Source organism: Schistocerca cancellata, chromosome 5 (assembly GCF_023864275.1).
Source record: "Schistocerca cancellata isolate TAMUIC-IGC-003103 chromosome 5, iqSchCanc2.1, whole genome shotgun sequence".
NCBI lineage: Eukaryota > Metazoa > Arthropoda > Insecta > Orthoptera > Acrididae > Schistocerca > Schistocerca cancellata.
The window spans coordinates 738,497,596-738,519,696 of NC_064630.1; the positions used below are offsets into that span (position 1 = coordinate 738,497,596).

At 43.4% G+C, this 22,101-nt stretch overlaps 1 protein-coding gene across 1 annotated transcript in view; it reads right to left on the bottom strand.

The window, feature by feature from the left end:
* Positions 1 to 9,319: 9,319 nt before the first annotated feature.
* Positions 9,320 to 22,101, bottom strand: part of LOC126188053 (serine/arginine repetitive matrix protein 2-like) — a 354,700-nt gene continuing 341,918 nt past the window's right edge. Inside the window, exon 11 of the mRNA XM_049929488.1 lies at positions 9,320 to 9,631. Within this exon, the coding sequence (XP_049785445.1) occupies positions 9,500 to 9,631 (132 nt within the window). The 3' untranslated portion in view covers positions 9,320 to 9,499. The remainder of the gene's footprint in view (positions 9,632 to 22,101) is intronic.

A 22,101-nucleotide genomic window follows, 5' to 3' on the forward strand; every position in this document is an offset into this window, starting at 1 on the left:
GGAAAAAACCACACCAAGTTCAATCAAATGTCAAAAGTTTTGCTCACTGGTTTTTTCAAATACCGTGATGTAGTGCAACATGAATTTTTGCCTCAAGGTTGTATGGTCAATAAGGAGTATTACCTTGACATTATGTACAGTTTGTGAGAAGCAATAAGGAAAAAACGTCTGGAATTGTGGTAAAACAATTCATGGTTTTTGCATCACAACAATGAACCTGGCTCATTCATTGTTGCTAGTGAGAGATTTTTTAGCCAAAAACAACACGACAATCAAGCCTCAGCAACCATATTGACTGGATTTGGCTGCCTGCGACTTTTTCCTGTTCTCAAAACTGAAGAGATCTATGAAAGGATGAAAATTTTCAACGACTGAGCAAATAAAAACTGCACTGCTGGAAGTACTCGAGGCTGTACCAAAAAGTGCTTACGAGAAGTGCTACGAGGATTGGAAGAAGCGTTGGCACAAGTGTAATGTAACTGAGGGGGATTACTTTGAAGGGAACAACATGAATACTGATGAATAAATTAATATTTTTTGATAAAAATATAAAGTCACCTTACTTTTTGAACACTCCTTGTATCACTGTTCCATTCTCCTTTCTTAATACTGATTTTTTCTTATCACCTCACTTCACATCCCTTCTTAGTATTACCCCTGTACACTTACATGATGTGACATATTAAAGATTTTCATCAATAATCTTGTAGTAAGATACTATATGATTCTTGCCTTTCGTTATACGTATTGCTTTTTGTTATACGTATTACCTCACATTTAAACAGAGCTTTCACTCATTACATGAGAAATTTCATCTTTCTGCAGTTTCTAAGATCATCCAATTACGATAGTTTCCTGTGTACGACACCATGATCAGTCAACAATCTCATAGTGCTTCTCATTCTGTTTGATAAATTGTTTCTGTATACTGAAAACACTGGAGGTCCTATTATGCTTCCTGTCTGCTTTCTTCGGTTTTGACCCCAATCACATACCTGTACAATGAATGGGAGGTATGGCTCCATTCATTGACTAAATGTGTGACCAGATTTGTGGACATTATAGTTCGTGTTGCACATGGCCCTTCTTATAGGTGCACAACTTCCAAATAGTTTTTCTGTAAGAATCCTTGCAATCCCTTTTGTAGTGAAAGTGTAGAATCCTCTGTTTTTACAACATTCTGCAAATACTATCGTTGAACTAGGATAAGTCTTTGCGATGTTTTATGACTTCTCTTGGAATGCAATTATCCATATCAGGTTTGAACACATCTTTCAGCTTTAATCACAGTTGTTCTGCATTTGCCAGATATTAACCTAATGTTCTTACTTCATCCTTCAAACAAGTTGATAATGAAACTCTATGAATTTGAACAAATACACAACTTGTATAAGTTTGTGGATTCCAAAACAGCCGCAAAGAGTCTGTAAAGAAGGGTCACTATCTGTTGAGGTTCAAGCCAAATGGATTGCTACCGCTCTGAAATAATGAAATATCCTGAAATGAGATCAATTGGCTGAAAATTGTTTTGACACATCCCAGAATGATCTTACATCATACCTCTGTAAAGTGCAGGGGTTGGAAAGAATAACCAATTACTCTCATACAAACACCATATTACTGAAGCTTGCTTCCTGACTCGTTTGTAATGTCCTTACATAGCCATCTTTTTCCTCTTGACTACACTGATATGTATGCCTTATTACTGAAGCTTGTTGTCTGACTGATATGCAGTGCACAAAATTGTCATCTGTTTACCCCATATAATAGGAATATCTTTGGAGAGAGTATAGTGTACTGAAAATGTTGCCAACATCAAATGGAAATTGCTACATAACTTCAGTGTAATGTGATTTATTTGTATTTTGTGCTAGCATTGAAACTTTAATATTACCCTTATTTTACCTGTTTTTACACATTCATTAACAGCAGTGGTGAATAATGGTTGTAACTCATCTTTAAGGAAGAAAGTCTTCATTGCACAGAAATGTGTTGCAAGAATAATATGTGGTGGTCACTTGTGATCATTTTGTAGACATCTGTTTAAGGAGTTGGGCACTTTGATTATTGCTTCACAGTATATTCATTCTCGCAGGGGTAATTATGCTGTGAATGATATAATTACCACATAAACTCACGCATGCAAGTGATCTCTAAGTCTCTTTATTGAAACTCAATCAGTAACTATTAAACATCCAAACACATAAATTCTAAATTGCTAATAAACATTCTTTGCTGCAACACAGATCCTTTCTCTGTCTCTTGCTCTATCCATGCACAGTACATAATTTAGCCAACCACCCCTCATTTTTAAAACTGAGTGTCCAAAAATAATGGGGTACTGGCTGATTATTGTCGCCCCGTGTCACTTTATTGGCCTCTGCATTGTTTTTTGCTGAAGGTTTGCTGCAGGCTGGTGGAAAACTGCCAGAACTGTATTGCTGAAATTTTTGTCTGTCGAGGTAAGCAGGTTTTGATCGCTCTACCAAGAAACTTTCATGCCTGCCACTTTGATCAGTGGTGTTTCTTCCTTTTGCTAGCAGTTTGTATCAGATACTATATGGTGCACATAATGGCGGTTGTACGGTGTTGTCTCTGAGCCAGATATGTGATGTTGCACCCAGATTTTTGTGAATGAAGACTTTCCTTTCTCCACACCTGATGGGTGAGCCTTTGTAGTTGCGATATGTGAGAGCTCAACTGTCAAATGAGCGTTGTCATTACTTCTGTTGATATTGAGTGAAGTGTTGCCGGTACAATAAGTTCTCATCATACCCACAACTGTTCTCCACAGACCAGTTGGTCACGTAAACACTGAGGATTGGTCTTTAAGCTGTTCCCAGGCCCAGCAATACAAGTGGTAGAACATCCGTTCACATTGACAAGTAGCACACCATTGCCGCCTTTAATGTGTGGTGTAGCCTACCAACATCCCATTACTGGTGGGGTGGTAGCTGGTGGTGCGAAGGTGTTTGCAACCAAATAGCTCAAGGAGTTCCTGAAATAGCTGCGACATGAAATGACATCCACAATCAGCAAAAACCATGGAGTAACAGAGCCTTCGCTACCATTTCTGCAGAGATGTCTAGTATGGGAATAGCTTCAGGCCACATTGTGAAATGATCAACTGCCACGAGCCAACAGTGGTGGCGATCCAATAGAGTAATCGCCCAACAATATCAAAATGTGTGTGTGAAAATTCCATCATTGGTCCTGGGCACAGCCCCACTGGAGGGAGAACGTGCTGGCCGACCTTGTTGTACTGACATTCCAGACACGAGTGCATCCACTGTTTAGAGTCCTCTTATATTCCTGATCACATCCCCTTGCTTGCTACTAATTTTGCCACTGTCCTAACTTCCCGATGAGCCAGATCACGAAACGCTCAAAACATTCCACATTGATGTTCTACACGTATGTATAGGTGTTGCTAGTTACGTGCTGTACTGCACCAAATACCCGTGGTACAATATGGCACTGGAAGCCAATTCAGTTGCAAAGTTGTGCGCTCACACCTGAGTAAGTCACTTCTTGTTATGCTGCTATTTCATTCCATGGCACTGCCAGCCTGGCTACAATTTTGTGATAACATTATGACAGCCTGAAACGTGATGTATACCAGTTATAAATTGTGCGACATATTCCACCTGTCTACACTGACTTGATGATCTGTCACACATTGGAAGAAACTAGTGAGTGGTTTGCAATTGGTAGAGACCGTAAAATGCCTACCTTCCACAGATGACCAAAAATGCTTGACTGCTTCGTACATCACCAACAACTCACAATCAATAGCATTCCAGTTTCTTTGCTGTGGTCTAAGGTTTTGTAATAAAACGCGAGTGGTTGCCAATGGTCATCCTCCTTCTGCTGCTGTACTGTTCCAACATTGGTTCGGTTCAAGGCTACCATGAGAGCCAGTGGTACGTTAATGTGCAGATGAGCCAACTGTGCCACTTGCGTTAAACCTTGTTTGACTTTGCGAAATGTCTCTTTACTTGCTGGGGCCTGAGCTGCTTTCTGGTTTGCAAATAATTTTTGCCTGAAAGTAGTACATTTGGTTCCTGTTGCTTTGCCTATCCAGAAATGTGTCACAGATAGTAATTGACCATCCATAAAAACTTGCCAAGCCCTTTGTAGATTGTTGGAAAAGTCATATATTGCACTGCTGTGACCAGATGTGGAAGTGGTGAGACACCTGCTGCCAAAACTAAATATCCTAAAAATTAGACATCTGTCTTGCCAAAAACACACTTTGCTGCATTAATAACTATACCATATCCATGTAGGTGCTTCAAAAATTATCTTAGGTGTGAGGCACGTTCTTCCACAGCAGCAGAGAATATGAAAATGTCACCCATGTAACAGAACAGAAATGTCAAACTGTGCAGCACGTCATGCATGAAGTATTCATGCATGAAGTATTGTTACATTCGTGCTGCATTCCACAACCCATGAAGTATGAAGTTGTACTGGAAAAGGCCAAAAGGTGTTGTCACTGTGGTTCTCTGCACATCATCTGGTGCTACTGGAAATTGTAAATATGCTTTTTTACAGTCAACTGCACTAAATACCTGAGTCTGTGCGATGGCATACTTAAAGTATGAGAGGTACAGGATACCAATCAGGAATTTTTAAGAGCATTCAGAGGCCCTATAAACCCTGCACAATCACCAGGACCTGGCTTTTTTGTGCAGCATGTCGAGTGGGGATACTCAAGAACCAGATCTGTTTGCAATAGCTGCTTTTGGCATCTTTTTTAAACCTGCATGCACTGCTGAGAGCTTGTGAGGTGGGATCTTCTTCAGCCGAGCAGCCAAAGGGGGGTAAGAGATGGAAATTTGTGTAGCAGCTGATGGAATACATCACTGTCCAGAACTGCTGCGATGATTTCCAATTAATGAAAAATGTTCCAGTCTTGCTGTCAATTTTCATCTGACTCTTCATTCACCAATACCTTGATCAGACTGGTTCACCATGTCTGGTGACAGATTGAAATGCAGCACAAAATCTGAGCCGAGTATAGGATCGGCAACAACAAACCACCACCTACTTTTGTGAGGAAATCCTAGATTCTCCGTAAGTGTCAATGTGGGATCATTAGCAGCAGTGAGCATGCGCTGCATCGGTCTGTTTACAGTACTGCACAGTCATTTGGCGTAGATGCTAAGTTCCGATCCCGAACTGATGAAAAAATTTTGGCTAGATATGCAATCAAAAGAAAACAATTGTGGTAACAGGTGCACCGCTGGCTGCTTTATGGACACACACACACACACACACACACACACTCACACACACACAGTTGGTCATGAATGTCAGCAGCCACTAATGTTCATCTACAGAGTTTGGCAAGCCACAGGCACTGGTGCATTGTCGAGCTTCCTCCCCAGAACCCCTGTGGTACCAGTGCCATTGTCATGAAGCTGCACCAAATCTGTGATGATTATCCTTCTGATGCCTTATCTGATGTTCCGGCGAACACTTGCAGTGATGTTGGAAAAAGTTTTCTTGTTATGATAGCTTCAAATTTAGCTGTGCAATCTGATCTTCCAACAGTTCCACTGTTTTTTCATGTGCTGGTGCATCTGCACTCATTGCACGTGATTCTGCCTCTGTGTTAACGTTTGCTGCTTTACTATTTGTTACGTGACTTCTGTCAGTTACATTTTCTGTTTTAACAACTGCTGCACTTGCAGGCAGTATAGTCACTATTGCATCAGTTTCCTTCCATAATTCCCATAATGGCAAATCTTGATGCACTGCCACAACCGAGCAGATGCTGACTGGCAATTTACAGAGCCAAAACACCCCCAGTGTCTGTTCTGGCAGTAACCCTGGAGCAGCGAGAGCACTTAAAGCTCGCAACAACATTGTCTGCTTGTGTCTGTGTATGTGCGGATGGATATGTGTGTGTGTGTGCGCGAGTGTATACCTATCATTTTCCCCCCCTAAGGTAAGTCTTTCCGCTCCCGAGATTGGAATGACTCCTTGCCCTCTCCCTTGAAACCCACATCCTTTCATCTTTTCCTCTCCTTCCCTCTTCCCTGACGAAGCAACCGTGGGTTGCGAAAGCTTGAGTTTTGTGTGTGTGTTTGTGTCTGTATCAACATACCAATGCTTTCATTTGGTAAGTTACATCATCTTTGTTTTTATATATATAATAGAGGGAAACATACCACGTGGGAAAAATATATCTAAAAACAAAGATGATGTGACTTACCAAACGAAAGCGCTGGCATGTTGATAGACTCACAAACAAACACGAACATACACACAAAATTCAAGCTTTCGCAACAAACAGTTGCTTCATCAGGAAAGAGGGAAGGAGAGGGAAAGACGAAAGGATGTGGGTTTTAAGGGAGAGGGTAAGGAGTCATTCCAATCCCGGGAACGGAAAGACTTACCTTAGGGGGAAAAAAAGACAGGTATATATATACACACACACACACACACACAGACACACACACACACACACACACATCCATCTGCACATACACAGACACAAGCAGACATTTGTAAAGGCAAAGAGTTTGGGCAGAGATGTCAGTCGAGGCGGAAGTACAGAGGCAAAGATGTTGGTGAATGACAAGTGAGGTATGAGGGGGCGGCAACTTGAAATTAGCGGAGGTTGAGGCCTGGTGGGTAACGAGAAAATAGGATATACTGAAGGGCAAGTTCCCATCTCCGGAGTTCTGACAGGTTGGTGTTAGTGGGAAGTATCCAGATAACCCGGACGGTGTAACACTGTGCCAAGATGTGCTGGCCGAGCACCAAGGCATGTTTAGCCACAGGGTGATCCTCATTACCAACAAACACTGTCTGCCTGTGTCCATTCATGTGAATGGACAGTTTGTTGCTGGTCATTCCCACATAGAAAGCTTCACAGTGTAGGCAGGTCAGGTGGTAAATTACGTGGGTGCTTTCACATGTGGCTCTGCCTTTGATTGTGTACACCTTCCGGGTTACAGGACTGGAGTAGGTGGTGGTGGGAGGGTGCATGGGACAGGTTTTACACTGGGGGCGGTTACAAGGGTAGGAGCCAGAGGGTAGGGAAGGTGGTTTGGGGATTTTATAGGGATGAACCAAGAGGTTACGAAGGTTAGGTGGACGGTGGGAAGACACTCTTGGTGGAGTGGGGAGGATTTCATGAAGGATGGATCTCATTTCAGGGCAGGATTTGAGGAAGTCGTATCCCTGCTGGAGAGCCACATTCAGAGTCTGATCCAGTCCCGGAAAGTATCCTGTCACAAGTGGGGCACTTTTGGGGTGGTTCTGTGGGAGGTTCTGGGTTTGAGGGGATGAGGAAGTGGCTCTGGTAATTTGCTTCTGTACCAGGTTGGGAGGGTAGTTGCAGGATGCGAAAGCTGTTATCCGGTTGTTGGTGTAATGGTTCAGGGATTCCGGACTGGAGCAGATTCGTTTGCCATGAAGACCTAGGCTTTAGGGAAGGGACCGTTTGATGTGGAATGGGTGGCAGCTGTCATAATGGAGGTACTGTTGCTTGTTGGTGGGTTTGATGTGAACGGACATGTGAAGCTGGCCATTGGACAGATGGAGGTCAACGTCAAGGAAAGTGGCATGGGATTTGGAGTAGGACCAGGTGAATCTGATGGAACCAAAGAAGTTGAGGTTGGAGAGGAAATTCTGGAGTTCTTCTTCACTGTGAGTCCAGATCATGAAGATGTCATCAATAAATCTGTACCAAACTTTGGGTTGGCAGGCCTGGGTAACCAAGAAGGCTTCCTCTAAGCGACCCATAAATAGGTTGGCGTACGAAGGGGCCATCCTGGTACCCATGGCTGTTCCCTTTCATTGTTGGTATGTCTGGCCTTCGAAAGTGAAGAAGTTGTGAGTCAGGATGAAGCTGACTAAGGTAATGAGGAAAGAGGTTTTAGGTAGGGTGGCAGGTGATCGGCGTGAAAGGAAGTGCTCCATCGCAGCGAGGCCCTGGACATGTGGAATATTTGTGTATAACGAAGTGGCATCAATGGTTACAAGGATGGTTTCTGGGGGTAACGGATTGGGTAAGAATTCCAGGCGTTCGAGAAAGTGGTTGGTGTCTTTGATGAAGGATGGGAGACTGCATGTAATGGGTTGAAGGTGTTGATCTACGTAGGCAGAGATATGTTCTGTGGGGGCTTGGTAACCAGCTACAATGGGGCGGCCGGGATGATTGGGTTTGTGAATTTTAGGAAGAAGGTAGAAGGTAGGGGTGCGGGGTGTCAGGAGGTTGATGGAGTCACGTGAAAGGTTTTGTAGGGGGCCTAAGGTTCTGAGGATTCCTTGAAGCTCTGCGTGGACATCAGGAATGGGATTACCTTGGCAAACTTTGTATGTAGTGTTGTCTGAAAGCTGACGCAGTCCCTCGGCCACATACTCCCGACGATCAAGTACCACGGTCGTGGAACCCTTGTCCGCTGGAAGAATGACGATGGATCGGTCAGCCTTCAGATCACGGATAGCCTGGGCTTTGGCAGTGGTGATGTTGGGAGTAGGATTAAGGTTTTTTAAGAAGGATTGAGAGGCAAGGCTGGAAGTGAGAAATTCCTGGAAGGTTTGGAGAGGGTGATTTTGAGGGGAAGTGGAGGTGGGTCCCGCTTTGACGGAGGACGGAACTGTTCCAGGCAGGGTTCAATTTGGATAGTGTCTTGGGGAGTTGGATCGTTAGGAGTAGGATTAGGATCATTTTTCTTCGTGGAAAAGTGATACTTCCAGCAGAGAGTACGAGTGTAGGACAGTAAATCTTTGACGAGGGCTGTTTGGTTGAATCTGAGAGTAGGGCTGAAGGTGAGGCCTTTGGATAGGACAGAGGTTTCGGATTGGGAGAGAGGTTTGGAGGAAAGGTTAACTACTGAATTAGGGTGTTGTGGTTCCAGATTGTATTGATTAGAATTTGGAGGTTTTGGGGGGGAATGGAGCTGGAAGTGGGAGATTGAGTAGATGGGAGAGACTGGGTCTTGCTGACCTAGCTAACTTTCTGACAGTCTTTTTGTTGTGCCTGTCTGTGACTCAGCATCTCCTATATGGTGAGTAGCAACTATAGTTTTCATTATATTGCTATGTTTTAGTAACCACATTTTTCAATGTTCAGCTGAGGTGTGAACAGCATGCTACAAACAACAATTACCTTTGCCTTTTAGGATGTGCAAGCAGAAATAAATGAAAAAAAAATCGAAACATCTCATTAGCTGCACCTTGCTGGATTGAAAAATAAAGCCACAGCTTTATAATAATATAACAATAATAATAAACAACTTACTTAAGCATTTGTCATTAAAATTTGTTATATTTTCTGTTTAAAATATACAAAATAATAAATGATAAAGGAATGCACACTTTAATGTACATTTCGAAAGTCACAATCCTGATAATTATTAGCATCATGATGAGATACACAGTACTCAGTATGTGTATATATACATGTTTATGTTACATGCTTTATCTGAAACCAACTTTTAAAGATCAGGCTTCAAGAAACCTTATCATCTGCATGCCACTAATGCAGAAGTGCATTGTCTGCCAATGTTCGGCACATGGATTCAAGACATACACGGGCAGCATCTGCTTTGGCCGCATTTTGGTTGTTACTGGCAACTGCCGACTTGAATTCCTGTCCATTTACACACACCTATGAGGAAATACAGAAATAAATCCATCAGTCCAGACAAAAGGAAACATTACATACAACATAACATTTAAATTTCACATTACTAGTTTGCTGGTACAGTGTAGGGCAAAAATGACCCCCATGTTAGGAGAGAAAACTCTTACATTTTGAAAGGCTATACAAACTGACAGAAGCCATAAGATCAAATGATTCTTTCATTCATAAAAAAACACACACACAATGCAATGTTTAACTTTTTTAGAGACAATACAAATCAAGTAGGGGTCACTCTGAATTAAAATTTCTGACTGCTTTCATGGAAACAGTCAGAATTCAAAGGCATCATAGATGGAAAGATGACAATGTGTCATGTTTGGTTTCCTTTTATTTGTTAAGGAAGTTTTCTGTGATAAAGATGCTGTGGTTCAAACTGCCATTTGGCCATCCAGATTTAAGTTTTTCATAGTTCTCTTAAATCATTTTGAGTAAATGTCATGATAGTTCCTTTCATAATGCCACAACTGATTATGTGTGCTGTCCTTGACCAACCTGTAATTTTTTTCTCTCTCTTAACAATTTTGATGGTAATGGGACATTAAGCTACAATGTTTCTTTCTTTCTTCAGAATAAGGTACACACATAAAATATTCAGGATCGCCCCCAAGTAAAAATTCAGACCAACAACAAGTAAGTGGGCAAGGCAAGCTATGCAATGTACAGAGATCAGATGATCACTGAAAGTAGCTTCTCAAAACTAAGAGAGAGGACAAAGTGTTGTACGTGATGGTTTCATATTGGAGGTAATGCCAACTGCATCCGTAGCATTTGATAATGCTACACATACACCTTTGGGCATGCCACACTATGATTACCTCTAGGTATTCAATAAATTTTAGTTGTGTATGGGTTTGGTGAACTATGGGTTTCTGCACAGGGGCTGTCTCTATTCAACTCTGGGGCTCTTAAGCAGACAATCTGACAATTTAGCTGTTATTACCCATTAGGTAATCATCTTGATGGATTGCTTTGTGGAGAACAATAAGTGGGCTGCACACAAGTCTACCCTGCAGACAGTGTGATACGCAATGTTGCAACCCTCTCAAATGGAATGGTTCAAGGGTCACACAAAAACTGTCAGACTGTTAAATGATACTACTGACTTGACAACTGAGGAGTTTGTAGGCATGTGATCAATATGAGAACTGGACTTCTTGATCCCAGGAATTGAAGATTAGCAGCACTTGAGCCTGGGCTGAGACTGCAGAACAACATGGACCCTTCAATTCAGCGAGAAAAATTTCATAGCATTAGGATTCAAAAGATTTCTCATTTTGGAAGAAGAGTTCAAAATGGCTCTGAGCACTATGGGACTTAACATCTGAGGTCATCAGTCCCCTAGAACTACTTAAACCTAACTAACCTAAGGACATCACACACATCCATGCCCGAGGCAGGATTCAAACCTGCGACCATAGCGGTTGCGCGGTTCCAGACTGAAGCACCTAGAACCGCTTGGCCACTCCAGCCGGCAGGAAGAAGAGTAAAAGAACATCAAATGCAATGTAATGTAATTATCGTAAGTATTGGAAAGGTGGGTGGAGAGCAAATAGTACTAAAATAAGCATCTATCCATCATTATGCTTACACTCCTGACAAGGATGAAGCATGTACTGAAAATTCAGTGGTTCAATGTGCGATCCTACTACATGCAATCATCTTGCTTTTGTGAAACATACTGTCAAACAAAGAAAAGTGGTGGGCAGAGAAGAAAAAAGTGGGAAACTAAAGAAAAAGAAGGTGGTCAGAGAAATGCAACACATTGTTCTGGCCTACAATGAATAAAGCAACGTTTCACAAGGAGTATAATTGTCTTAAATCATTCCCACAATAAGGTGCACCCTATGCACTATTCTCATTGTAGCTACTAGATGAGATAATCCTTGCTACTAAATAGCTGTAACATCCCATTTATACACTATGCTCCAGTTCATCTTATTTTCCTTCACTATGGTTCACATAACTGAGCCTGCGGAGACCACAAAACTAATCTAATGCATCTTCCTATCATTACCTACATCGTATCAAGCCCACCACTGGAACAATATACATTATCAAAGTCACCTGTAATGGTTGGTTGGTTTAAAAGGGAGGGAAGGGACCAAACTATGAGGTCATCAGTCCCTTGTTCCTAATAAAACAATGGCACAAGTGTGAGAATAAAATGGACGAGACATATAACACAAAACAGAAAGAATGTAAAAACCACAAGAATGAAGGAAAGGCAACGAACGCTAGAAGGAACAAAAGAGGACAAGAAAACAACAGAGAGACGCTAGAAACAGAAAAGAGTAAAACAAGAAAGCAGATTACAGTGGCTGGCTGACCACGAGAATAAAAAGGAAAAGCCAGCCAGTCTGCAAAACATTAAAACTTCCACCCTAAAAGCACTAGAGTGGAGGACACAGAGGGACAAAGGTCATGTTCTAAAACCTACATAGAAGTATAAAACCCACTCTCTCCGATAAAATGTAAAACTAAAGCTGCTGCAGAGGCATCGTCACCCAACATCGAAGGTAGGGAGGTGGGAAAGTTAAAAGTCTGCTGATGAGCGGCCAAAAGGGGCTGTCTAGCAAGAGGTGGATGACTGTCATTTAGGAGCCACAGCGACACAGGGGTGATCCTCGTGACAGAGTAGGTAACCATGCATTAGCCATGTATGACCAATGCGGAGCTGGCAGAGGACAACTGATTTCCTGTGAGACTGCATGGAAGACTTCCACACATTTTTCATCTCCTTAATGATACGCAGCTTGTTTTGCGTACTGTTATGCCATTCCGTCTCCCAAAGCCTGAAAACCTTGCAGCATAAGGCAGACCGCAGGTCAGCTTTGGAGATGCCCATCTCCAGAAGCGGTTTCCATGTCGCCTGTTTGGCCAACCTGTCTGCAAGTTCATTGCCTGGGATTCTGACATTTCCCGGGGTCCACACAAACATCAATGAACGACAGGACCATTCCAGGGCACAGATGGACTCCTGGATGGACACTACCAGAGGATGGCAAAGGTAGCACTGGTCGATAGCTTGCAGGCTGCTCAGTGAGTCAGTACACAGGAGAAATGACGCGCCAGGGCATGAGCAGATGTGCTCAAGAGCACGAGGTATGGCCACCCGCTCTGCAGTGAGAACACTGCAGCCATCTGGCAAGGAGTGCTGTTCAATATGTCCTCCATGAACATACGCAAAGCCTACATGAACATCAGCCATCAAGCCATCAGTGTAAACTACGTCAGAGCCCCAGAGCATGTTAAGAATCAAGAGGAAGTGACAGTGGAGAGCGGCAGGGTTAACGGAGTCCTTAAGGTCATGCAAAAGGTCCAGACGAAGCTGTGGCCAAGGCGTATACCATGGAGGTGTACATGAACGGACCGCAAGTAGAGGTGGTAAAGGAAAGGACTCCAGTTCGGAGAGAAGGGACCGCACACAAACCGCAATCGTTAGCCCCGACCTGAGCCGCCGAAATGGGAGATGGACCACTGTGGGCAGGAAAAGGAGACGGTAATTCGGATGCTCAGGAGAACTAGGAATGTGCGCAGTGTAACTGATGAGCAGTTGTGCACATCTGATCTGCCATGGAGGGACCCCCCCCGCTTCCACCAGTAGGCTTTAGGACTCGTCCTAAAAGCTCCTGTTGCTATTCGAACCCCACACTGGTGCACAGGGTCGAGTAAATGAAACGCTGAGGGCACTGCCGAACCATAAACCACAAAGTCAATTCGGGATTGGACTAGGGCTCTGTAGACCTGCAGCAGCACAAAGTGATCTGCACCCCAATTGGTGTTGCTCCGGCAACGGAGGAGGTCATTAAGGTGCTGCCAGCCCTTCCGCTTAAGCTGATAAAGATGAAGAAGCCACGACAATCAAGCGTCGCAAACCAGTCCTAAGAATCAGATATGTTGGGTCCGGATGAATGGTACGATGCCGACAGAAGTGCATGACACATGACTTTGCGGCTAAAAACTGGAAGCTGTGGGCTAGAGCCCATGACTGTGCCTTGTGGATGGCTTCCTGTAAGTATCGCTCACCAACACCAGTACAGGAGCAGCAGTACGAAATGCAGAAGTCATCTGCATATAGAGAAGGTGAGACAGAGGGCCCGATAGCTGTTGTTAGACTGTTAATGGCCACTAAAAATAAGGGACACTCAATACAGAGTCCTGTGGGACTCCATTCTCCTGGATATGGGTGGGACTACAGGAGGCAACAAATTGACATGGAAAGTATGGAGCGACAGGAAGTTTTGGATAAAAATCGGGAGCGTGCCCCAGTGACCCCACTCATACAATGTGCAAGGATATGATGTTGCCAGGTCATGTCGTATGCTTTACGTTAAGTTAAAAAAGACGGCAGCCAGGTGTTGGCATCTGGAAAAGGCTGTTCAGATGCCAGACTCTAGGGACACAAGATTTTCAGTGGTAGAGCAACCCTGGCAGAAGCCACCCTGACATGGAGCCAGTAGGCCACGTGACTCCAGGGCCCCACCCAACCACCGACACACCATACGTTCAAGCAGCTTACAAAGAATGTTGGTGAGGCTGATGGGCCAATAGCTATCTACATCAAGCAGGTTTTTACCGGGTTTGAGCATTGGAATTGTGGAGCTCTCCCGCCATTGTGATGGAAAGACACCATCGCAACAAATGCGGTTGAAGATGACGAGCATATGTCGCTTGTAGTCAAATGAAAGATGTTTAATCATCTGGCTGTGGATCTGATCTGGATCTGGCCCAGGAGCTGTGTCAGGGCAATGTGCAAGGGCACTGAGGAGCTCCTAATCTGTAAATGGGGTGTTATAGGATTCACTGTGGCATGCAATGAGTGGGAGCACTTTCCCTTCCAATCAGTGTTTGAGAGTACGAAAGGCTGGGGGGTAATTCTCCGACACAGAGGCTCGAGCAAAGTGCTCAGTAATCGCATTTGCATTGGTAGATAACACGCCATTTATGGTAACACTGGGAACACCTGCTGGGTTCTGGTACACGAAATACTTTTGATCTTTTCCCACACTTGAGAAGGTGACGTGTGGCACCCAATGGTTGAGACATATCTCTACCAACACTCCTGTTTCTGTCATTTGATAAGTTGGTGAACGTGGGCATGGAGCATTTAAAGGCTATGAGCTGCTCCAGGGAAGGGTGCCGCTTATGCTGCTGTAGAACTCGCCGATGCTCCTTAATTGCTTCAGCGACTTCTGGCAACCACCAAGGGCCTGCCTTATGCTGGGAGCACCCTAAAGAGCGAGGATCGCGTTTTCTGCCACAGAAACAATTGTTGTAGTCACCTGCTCCACCATGACATTGATGTTACCCTATGGGGGAGAATCAACGGTGACAGCAGAGGTGAATGTTTCCCAGTCCACCTTGTTTGAAGCCCATCTCAGTAGGCGTCCGTGGGCCTGATGCAGTGACAGAAAGATGGGGAAATGGTCACTACCACGCAGGTCATCATGTGCTCTCCAGGTCATCATGTGCTCTCCAGTGGATAGATGGGAGAAGTCCTGGGCTGCAAATTGATAAATCAATGGCCGAGTAACTACCATGAGCAACACTGAAATGTGTGGCAGCCCCAGTATTTAAGAGGCAGGGGTCGAACTGAGACAGCAAAGTTTCGACATCTCTGCCTCGGCTAGTAAGCACGGTGCCACCCCACGAAGGGTTATGGGCGTTAAAATCTCTCAAAAGTAGGAAAGATTTAGGGAGTTGATCAATCTGTGCAGTTAATACATTCAGGGATACTGAACCATCTGGAGGAAGATACACATTGCAAACAGTTATTCCCTGCGTCACCATTGTTCTGACAGCGACAGCTTCAAGAGGGGTTTGAAGGGGCACAGTGTCATTACAGATTGAGATTAGGACATAAACGGAAACTCCCCCTGACACTCGCTTATAGTCGCTATGGTTCTTACAGCCACGGAGGGCAGGGGTCCACATTGTCAGGAACCAGGTTTCTGGAGACAATGGAGATGGCAGGTGTAAAGCTTAACAGATGCTGTAGCTCAGCCAGGTGGTGGTGTGGGTGCTACCGAAATTTCCTTGGTCTTAGGGTCTTCTTTTTGGATTTCTCTCACTGCTCTTTGGGTTTCTCTGGCTGGGAGGACTTCACTGGGCCAGACTCCAGGAATGAGGACGAGCCTGATGCCCTACGACCAACTGATTTGAGCTCTTCAGCCACTGGTGGGTGTCATCTTTCCCACAAGCAGAAGCTTGGGAAGGGAGTGACCCAAGGGATCCCTTCCTAGAGAGAGAATCCAAAGAAGACTTACAATTCTCTGGCTTAGAAGTGGGGACAGACGTCCCCAATGATTGGGAGGGGGGGGGGGGGGGGGGGGTGTTGCCCCCGAAGTACGTGGCGTGGGAGAAACAGGGAGGAAAATGCCCCCCACCATCAAGGGGGCAAGTGTAGTCTTCTGGCTCTAAGCGATGACTGGGGTTGGCAGAGCTGATGGGGCCAGAACTGTTGTAGTGGCGGCGTAAGACCATGTCATGTGTACAGGATGCAGGCATTCAAATTTTCTCTTAGCCTCAGTGTAGGTCAGTCGGTCCAGGGTGTTGTACTCCATGATTTTCCTTTCTTTCTGGAGAATCCTGCAGTCTGGCGAGCAAGGCGAATAGTGCTCTCTGCAGTTGACACAGATGGAAGGCAGGGCGCATGAAGTATTGGGATGTGATGGGCATCCGCAATCTCGACATGTGGCACTGGAAGTACAGCAGGAAGACATATGGCCAAACTTCCAGCACTTAAAGCACCGCATCAGGGGAGGTATATAGGGCTTTACATCATAGCGCTAAACCATCACCTTGACCTTCTCGTGCAATGTATCACCCTCGAAGGCCAAGATGAAGGCACCGGTGGCAACCTGATTATCCCTCGGACCCCAGTGGACATGCTGGACAAAATGTACACCTCGCTGCTCTAAATTGGTGCGCAGCTCATTGTAAAACTGCAAAAGAAGGTCCCTCTGAAATATGATACCCTGGACCATATTTAAGCTCTTATGGGGCATGATGGTTACAGAAACAACCTCCAGCTTGTCACAAGTGAGTAACATCTGTGACTGGGCAGAGGATGCAGTTTTGGTCAAGACTGACCCAGATCTCATTTTGGACAATCCCTCCACCTCCCAAAACTTGTCCTCTAAATGCTCAACAAAAAACTGAGGCTTCATCGTCATGAAAGATTCCCTATCAGCTCTTGAACATACAAGGTATCGAGGCGAATAAGATCAGCTGCCATCTTTAGCCTGATGTTCCTCTCATGGTGTGGCCAGGGAAGGGAATGATTTGGGGTTGTACTTCTGTGCGTTGAATTGAGCTCGTGAACACTTAGAGACTGCTGGTGTTTCAGCACCAGCAAGAGATGATGGACTATGCTTCATCACATGTCATCCACCCTGATGCCACCACCCACACCGACCAGGGACCCTCCCCACGGGCACCAGCCAGCCGCAGCAAAGGCCACCTGGCAGATGGCCATTGCCGGGAGTCCCGATGCCCCAGGGGGTGAGCATCTACCCCTTGGCATACGTTGGGAGTTAACAGTGCTGGCATCAGCAGAGCGATCCCTGTGTTGTCAGGGGGCTACATCCAACGGGGTACATGGCAACCCCACCACAATCGACTGCCTACCGTGCTGGATATCAGGTGCAAAGAAGTCCACGGTAATCGGCGACACAGAAAGCGACACTGCATAGTGCATGGTGGAAAATGCACCCAGGAAGGTGCCCTCGGCCAAGATATGGAGAATGAGTGGGACTGAAATGCAACAACAAGAAAGTGGGCTAAAGATCTTAATGCTCGATGGACGCAATGCACCACAGGAGGCACCCTTTCCCAATTGGCTCACTCTTTGGGAACATTTAACCCTACAGGGGACCATTACATAAAGGCCGAAATGTGTGAAACTCCTTGTAGTCGCCTCTTAGGACAGACAGGAATACCTTGGGCCTATTTTTACCCCCGGACCCGATGGGGGCATCTGTAATGCACCACCTGACATACAACCACTTTTCAACCTTGACATATAACTACTGTTCAACCTTTTTATTGCTTAACAATTATTAAGCTACATGTGGACACTCTTCATTAATCTACACGTACACACTCTACTTGCAGAATCCCTACTTGTAATGCACTGTACTAGGTCAGAGGGCATGTCCTCCAATATAGTAGACTAGTGTAGATCCTGCCCAAACAATAATGAATTAAGGATTGGTCCACTTTTTTGCAAGTACACAAATTATTGTTTTGCTTTATTACCCATACATGCTTCAATATAGTTGTGGCATCCTCAGCAGGTTTCTTATTATTTTCCTGAAATACATACATGCAGGTTATTTTTAGGTTATGGAATATAATACATCAGATTTTGTTGCCATTTAAATTGTATGTGCACTTCCCTCTATTTTACATTGTGTAAATCCTGTGGCTGCTATGGTGTGGCCGAAAACAGGCATATGCCACAAAGTTTAGCAGAACATACATTTTAAAGATTGTATAATAAACAAAAAAATCAATACAGATTATTTTCTAACATATCTCATGGTTGCAGATGACTTCTTGTACTAATTTAGAACTGTGGTTGATTTTGATTGTAAAAGAAAAAGTACGTGCACATATGATTGTGTTGATGGTCTAGGTGTCACAGTGTGGGGAGGTGTAATGTTCCACAAGCATACTGACATACAAATCTTTGAACATAGTACACTCACTGATGAATGTTATTGAAGCACTGTACTCCTTCAGCATGGGTGTCTTTCCAGTGGTGCCTTGGCCCTGACTTCATTTTATGGGATCATAATGTTGACCAAATCAAATCAAATAGCACTGATGGAGCAGCTCTCGGAATGAGAGGATATTTGGCAAATCGACTTATCCTTCTGTTTCCATAACTTAAATTTTGTCAAGCACATGTGGGATATACTGGTGAAATGTATTACATGCATCAACAACTATCCAGCACTTGCCAACTGCGGTGGTGGAGGAATGGAACAACCTATCACAAGAACTCCTTGTCAACCTCGTGGCCAGCATGCAATGCTGTCTGGAGTCCAGAGGACCATCATGAATCACAGTGACATCAGTGTAATTATTGTATTTGAATAAAAGTGTCATTTCTGTTGCTGCCGTTGTCTATTTCTTTTAGTTACATTTTGTGCAATACTGTAGCACTTCTTCCTATGTATGATCCAAGCTTCATTGCACTATGTTACTATGCAGTGACACATTATTTGAAAGTTACTTTCAAATCGACACCACATAAGCTGAGATAAACAATGTCCTTAGACAAGGGTGTTCACTGTCATTCACAGTATTTGATTTTCATATTGATGTTGTTAATGAAAAGAAAATACCTACACATTATTAATGACATCACTATACACACAATGCTCTTTGTGGCTGACTGTGTGACTTTGGTGGATTCTGAAGACAATTTCCAATGAAGTCTATGCGTACTTATGAAAGTAGTACAGGAATATAGTTCAAACATTCCTACAACAAAGACTAAAGTGAAGGCATTCAGAGGAAGTGAGCCAACCAATGTCAATATAGTTATCAACAAGAAAAAAATAGAGCAGGTGAACAGGTTCTTATACCTAACATCAAGTTGTGCATTACCTACACAAAGTATCGTAACATCACTTCAAAGCTATGAAAGTTTCAGATTTTGTGTGGAACAACAATACTAAGTAGAGCTTTTGCATAGAAGATGGGAGACACTTCTAAAATTTTAGAAAGTAAAAGCAGTGCAAATTTAACTTTGTGGAAGTGAATGCTGGATGGACACTAATGTAACAAGAAACCAGAAGAATAGAAAATGCAGAAACGAGAGTCTTTAGAATAATGGGCTGGATAGGAACAGGAGTGGAAACATAAAAAGAGGTCTTAAGACCTTTAAATTCATTGAAGAACTAACAAAATATATATAAGGAAATGGAAAGAACAATCTGTCAAAAATGGATGGGGCCAGGATACCAAAGGTGATACTCAGCGACAAGCAGAAACACACTATGAGCAACTTGGAATGAATGAAGAAGAGATGGTTGGGCCAAAACTTTTGTGGGTCCAACAAACCAAAAATGCTTTAATTCTTGGTCACTATGGTTCACATCTGTTCTATAATGTTCAGACAGTTTGTAATTGTCAAGCACGACAGGCTCATATGGGCTGTCAACTTATTCTAGTTTGAAAATACGACACTGACGCCCCAGACAAACACTGCACTTGGTCAGTTTGTACAAGATTTAAATCTTTTGCAGAACATATCAATGATTATTGATATTCTTATTATAAGACTTGCTTTCAAATTCTATTGTTCAGCAATAGATATGATAGCAATGCATTAGTTACGTTAAAACTACAAAACCCAAAAACAGAAACGATTACTTCAATATCTGTAATTGGAAATGTTATCTGTAAAATGAAAAGGAAGTAACAGGGACTTCTGTTCACTCCAGAAATAAAAATCTTACCAAAACTGTAAAAAATTAACAGAAGACTTTATCAGAAAAAGAGAGATCAACACTTCCGTTCACTAAACATATCTGACTGTTAATTAACAAAGTGCAAGAATGACAACAATACAGTAAAGCTTATTGCTGTTATCAACTGACGTCTAGTCGGAAGTGGTGACCCTGCTGCATATATAGTAAATTTTTTCTGTCACATCTTCATAAGCATGATATTTTTTGTAATTACGAAATGTAAAAAGATGTTTTTGTCAAATATTTTGTCAATTCAGTATAAGTTCTTATTACGATGCTATATGAAACATACAGAATTATAGTAAAGAACTGTCAAAATACTGAACTGTCAAAACAATGAACTGTTGAAATATCTGACAGAAAGTATTTTTACATATTGTAACTGCACAAAGTATTATACTTAACAAGACTTGACAGAAAAACTTTACTATAGATACAATATGATCATCCCTTCCAACTAGATGTCACTTGATAATGGCAGTGAGCCAAAACAGACCTATTGTGTAAAATATTAAAAATAAATTACTCTGCCCATAGCACAGTGCACGTAAAAGCACCTGTTCATCTGGATGACAGTGAATCCAGACACTATCACTGGCACTGGGTAACAAGAAAAGTAATTCATCTGACTCAGCAACACATTACCACTGATTGACAGTCCAATCTGATCTTGTGCTCGCTGCAATTTTAATGATGTCGTTGCATCATTGTGGGAACACGCAGGGGTCTGCTGTGGAGCCCATGTTCAACAACTTGCATTGAATGGCATGCTCTGTAACATTTGTGCCTGCAACAGCACTGTACTCTGTTGTCAAATCTGCAACAGATTGCTGCCTATCCTGCTTTACTGAGCAGGCAAGCTTCCAAATCCCATGTTTTGTGATGAGGTGCACAAGTCCAACACCTTGTTGCCTACTTGTGGTTTCACTGTCCTTCCACCATGTTCCATAGATGCTCACTACAGCAGCAAACAAACATGTGACCAACTTTGCCATTTGCGAGATCCTCTTTCCCAGGTGCTCAATTGTAGCAATCTGTCTTTGTCAGTCAGTTACATTCATGGATTTATCCACTTGTGAACCACATTCTCACTTGGATGACATCCTATTCACCTCTACTTTGCTTTTATAGTTATCTTACAGGATTGTATGTCTATGACACTATCAGACAGCGTGTCTCGGTGGGCAATGGTCATAATGAATTGACTCATAAGTGTATTTATGTGCATGTCTGCTGCCTCTTTGTAACGATAGGCTTTTCCTATCTGTGGTTGATTATAGCCCCAATTTGGAGACCATTTTCTCTGTAGATACATTTAATTCAGATACCTAAAAAAGAAATATTTTTCAATCATAAGCTGAGGTGTTGACATAAGTGCCAACACCGTGTTTCTTGAGGAGGCCGAAATGCACGCTGTTAAAGCTCACGCAAACGGTCGTGAGTTCTGGAACAGATCAGAGAAATAAGACTAGCAAACAGGAGGTAACTGGTAGAATACTTCACTTTATTCCATAATTGGAGAACATAGGTCTGATGGTACAGGCTTTCTAAGATAACCAGCAAAAGATAAATGGCGCCTTGCTAGGTCGTAGCAATTGACGTAGCTGAAGGCTATGCTAACTATCGTCTCGGCAAATGAGAGCGTAATTCTCAGTGAACCATGGCTATCAACGTCGGCTGTACAACTGGCGCGAGTGCTAGTACGTCTCTCTAGACCTGCCGTGTGGCGGCGCTCGGTCTGCCATCACTGACAGTGGCGACACGCGGGCCTGTCGTATACTAGCGGACCGCGGCCGATTTAAAAGCTACCACCTAGCAAGTGTGGTGTCTGGCGGTGACACCACATAAGCCATAGGCACTTCAACACGGTGCCATATGTAAACCACAAAATGACAATAAAATAATGTATTTTATTAGTAACAACTTAAAATTCATGTGGCAGAAAGTGAT